Consider the following 4,380-nt stretch of genomic DNA (forward strand, 5'->3'; position numbering starts at 1 on the left):
GTATTCCCTTACGATGGGGGATGCGGCTTCCGAGGTCAAGGCCGGGAACGATGACAGCAACGAATTCTTCTTCATTGAGATGCGATGTCGTTTTGAAAAGCAAGGAAGGCGGCGGCGGCGGTGGCGATTCCTCTACTAGATGCAGTCCTACCACTCCTCTATCATGGAGCGGTGGTGGTGATGGTGGTGCTTCTCCGTCCGGTACTGGTGACGGTTTTGAAGAAACCAGCCGCCGCCACCTCAGCAGTTCTCCTCCGCCACCTGGCGTTAGATCCAAGGTAGTTGTAACCACACACAGTCTCTCCCTCTCTCTATGGGTTTCTGATTTTTTTTTCTCCTGCTTGTTACTGTTAACGTTAGATTTGGTGTGAGCTGATCCCTCACTCCCTTTCTGTTTTGACTGAAATACCCTTTTCCAGTCTCATTAATCACCGTGACGTTAAGCCAGTCTCTTTTTCTCCCTTGTTCTTCAAATGGTGTCTCTCGCTCCTTTTCTTCTCTTTAGATTTCACCACTTGACCAATCTGCCCATCATTTTTTCTCTAATCTTCCTTTACCAGCCATCATCTTCTCTGTTTTACAGACTCGTTAAAACTGTTCGTTGATTTTGAAGGTGTGAGGTCTAATGCTGTTTTTCGCTTAAATTTTTTTATTTTTTAATTCTTGGAGACCAATTTACCCCTCGTTCATCTACGTATTTGCTTCTAACTATCCCATCGTTTTACGTCAACATTTTTCATCGGTTTCCATTTTCCAGCTGCTAAAAAACCAACCCCTGCTAGCAGCTGACAAGGGGCAAATCTGTCTTTTTATGATTTTATCCTCCCGATCATCGTTGGAAAACCGTCAGGTTTACCTGGACACAAATACCCTTGGTGACGTTTTCTCCTCGCCTCTTTTCCGGTCACCTGTCATTCATGGTTTCCGACTTTCTGATCTTTAATCTACCAAATTGTCCACTCAAGGCTTCACTAGATTCTCCCGTGAAAGTCTTCGAACAAGGATGATTTTGTCTGATTCGTGAAGTGAACCACACAAATCCGTTGCCCATGAGAGAGAAAAAAAACAAAACCCAACGAAGTTTCCATTTTTTTTTTTGCCCTAAAAATAAATTAAAAGAATCCTTTTTTTGTTTTTTGAGTCAAAATCTTTATGGGGTTTGCTTGCTTTTTATGGCTTCAACGTGAGGGTTTTTTGGCTGACGATGGAGCCCACTGACCATTTAGGTTGGGGCCCACTTCAAGTGAGGTTTGTTTTTAGCTAGATAAGGTGTTTTTGCTTGAGTTGGGTGAGTTGATTGTGTCGTTAGTGAGAAATTATATCGTGTGGTGATGGTCTATTGCAAGCTTTTTACGACCTTTTCGGTTCTTCTCCTCCTCTCCGCATGGGCTAAAGGGTTCCGTCTTGGGTGGAGGGGATTATTTGTTGTAGTAGCTCATATCATTGTTGATGTGTGTACGAGTGAAAGGTATATGAGGCAATCCAGTAATTGCCGGCCATGTCAGTGGTCATGTGAGGGAATCACATGAAAATTGTTTAAGGAAAAAGAAATATAGAAAAAGAGGGTTGTCACGTGATTTCACGCGGGTATTGGTGACGTGGCGTGAAGTTATTGGGTGTGTGTAGAGTTACAGAAGGCAGCTTAACAATTTGGGGGTGATGGATGATGATGATCCGTTTACCATTTGAATGTGGACCAGCTGTTTAACTAGATTCATTAAGGATGGCAGTAAATGTTGATACCATAAAATTTCACAGCTAATTATCGTTAATCACTAAAATGATTGATCCTTGAACACTTTGCCGGAAGTTTTTGTTAATTATGGAAATGGGATTTATTAATTGTTGATGATGATTAATATTTTTTTTTTTTTGGGGGTGGGGGTAGAATGATGCGTGTTGTTGGCCACGTCTATGGCTTTTGTCTCGTGTTCAAGGATTGGGAAATGTCTATCCATTTTTCTTGTTTTCATGGGTCCCCTAAGTGTAATTGAGCTGTCCTTAATATTGTGGTGCTGCCTTTGACGTCTTGCCACTTGGAATTATCTGCTTAGCAAACGGAGGTTTCTTTTTTCTTTGCAGTTTTTTTGGCGCTATTGCTCAGCTTCCTTGAAGTCTTTTTTATTGGCTGAAATATATAGGAGTTGCATCAAAACCATTGAATTAGCGTGTCCAATGATTCAATGGTGATGATTCGTTTCTGGCCCAAGATTCGTGCTATAGAGGACTGCTCTATCATTAATTTGATGGGGAATGTTTATTGATTATTTTTACGGTGTCTGACTAATGACCATGTTTATTTTTGATCTTTCAGGGTGCTGGTATTGGTGAAACCACTAGCAATATAGTGAAGAGGTCAAGAAAAAAGAAGGTGAATTGAATCTTCATTTCAAACATCACTGTCTGCCTGTGCTATAATACAAATCCCTATCCGTATGCTACGTGGTGGTCCTGTGAATTCATGTTCAAACGCTAGTTTAGGTCAACTGAAGTGACCGCATGGACCACCTTTTTTCTGGGGATTTTTTTAAGGAAGTGAACTTCAAATATATACTAATATTTGATGAATTTAGCATGCAGTAATCAGTAAAGTTTGACATTTTGCAGACTTTTTCTGAACTTAAAGAGGAGGAAACGCAGCTAGTGAAGGAAGGGGTTTATCTTAAAAAGGTATGATAACGATTCTTACTAGTTATTACTAAGGGAAGTGTTTGGCATTGAGTTTCAACCTGTTTTTCATCAAAATTTAATTTCTTGTTAATCTCATGTTCATTTTAACAGGAGATATCAACTGTACGTTCAACATTCAAGGAGGAGAGGTTCAGAAATGAGAATTTGAAGAGAATTAAGGTATCAACTATTTCTTCATCTCTGTTTCACCTATCATGTGTTTATGGTTCGCTCCTGATTCCCGGACGAAAACTTGGTTCTGTTTGACAGATTGATTTGAATTTGCATTATGGAAATGAACTAGAAGCCTCGACCAGTAACGGCATTCCATCAACATTGCCCACATGTGCCAAAGGTGATTCCCATCTGCAATCAAGCTCTTCTGAAACAGATAAGGCGATTTCAAATCATGATAGATCTTTCCTGCTACCTGATCTAAATATGATGCCGTCTGACGAGGGAGACGCTGGTACTGAAACTTTATATGGACTGAGTTGAGGAAAACATGTAAACAGCCCCCCATCTCAGCATGTTAACTGTTTAGGCTGTGGCTATGTGGTCACTACAGCCTTATGCTTATTGTAGAAGAGTTAATCTTCACACCCGTTAAGGAGCTGTTTGGTATATATGCATATTCAACTGGGAGGAAAGCCTCAGTTAACAACCGCCTCTTCTATGTGCTGATTCCTGGAAGGCAAAAGAAGTCAACCATCGTGTAGAAGGATGCACTGTGCCCAATTAGACTGTAGAGACTCTAGTTCTGTTGCAGGTTTCTACATTCTTCCGAAATTCTTTGGGGTAAACCCTCATTACTTCGTATTTCGGGACACCATGTAGAAAAAATGGTCATTCTTTGTCTGCTAAAGAGCTGCTGGACTCCCTTGTTAAAGCTTCTTGCAACTAATTTTTACGGTTTTGTACCTCTAGACAATACCTTTTTTCCTCGTTCTTTAATTAATTTGAGAAAGAAGGGTTATTAGGGTTACTGTCTTCAGAACTTGTTTGTTATGGGACGCTTTTCAAAAGCAATAACAGAAGTGTAGATGTTCAGGCGTTATTGACAACCTTAGATCGCAAGTGCAACTGACATCAATCGAAAAGGTTGCCGCAGGCACCAATTTTTTTTTTGCAAGGCATTAAAGCTATGGAAAAGAATGTTGCCTTTCTGTCATGCTTTATTTAGGCAGAATGAATGAGCATGGACGGATTGAGGGATTCAGATAAATATTTGATTGGATGCGTGTTTCACTAATTGAGAGGATCAGGATGAGGATGAGGAAAAAACACTTAATTCTGCTCCCTCCTTCTATCTACCCTCGTTAGGAAGCAAGGACAGGTATGTATCTCTTCAATATCCCTTTAAATAAATCTTGCATTTACAAAGGATGCCACTGCCTAACCTGATTTGATCCAGGATTTTGTTGCAGGGCACTGATTGCGATAGGATTTCAATTATTTAGCAAATATCGGGGTCTTTTGTAATTCTAACCCCGTTTAACATAAGTTACGAGAAAATAACGTAATTTAAAAACGATATTACAGTTTGAACATGATTAATAATGTTGTTTCAAAAGTTAATTCTAAACCAAATTAATTTATAACTATGAAAGTTGATTTATATTTTTATGAAAATGCAATATCCAAGAAATAAAAGTAAAGATCTAATAATAGCCAATAAAGAATGGGTTGTAGGGATATGTTAGAGCTATG

General features: G+C 39.6%; 1 protein-coding gene across 1 annotated transcript in view; it reads left to right on the forward strand.

The window, feature by feature from the left end:
• Nucleotides 1-3,734, forward strand: part of LOC105136109 (uncharacterized) — a 5,058-nt gene extending 1,324 nt beyond the window's left edge. Inside the window, exons 2-6 of the mRNA XM_011041311.1 lie at nucleotides 2-278; nucleotides 2,315-2,371; nucleotides 2,608-2,670; nucleotides 2,782-2,850; nucleotides 2,941-3,734. Coding sequence (XP_011039613.1) covers nucleotides 2-278; nucleotides 2,315-2,371; nucleotides 2,608-2,670; nucleotides 2,782-2,850; nucleotides 2,941-3,168 — 694 coding nt within the window. The 3' untranslated portion in view covers nucleotides 3,169-3,734. The remainder of the gene's footprint in view (nucleotide 1; nucleotides 279-2,314; nucleotides 2,372-2,607; nucleotides 2,671-2,781; nucleotides 2,851-2,940) is intronic.
• The last annotated feature ends 646 nt before the right edge of the window (nucleotides 3,735-4,380 follow it).

Source organism: Populus euphratica, unplaced genomic scaffold (genome assembly GCF_000495115.2).
Source record: "Populus euphratica unplaced genomic scaffold, PopEup_1.0 scaffold51.1, whole genome shotgun sequence".
In the NCBI taxonomy this organism is placed as follows: Eukaryota; Viridiplantae; Streptophyta; class Magnoliopsida; order Malpighiales; family Salicaceae; genus Populus; species Populus euphratica.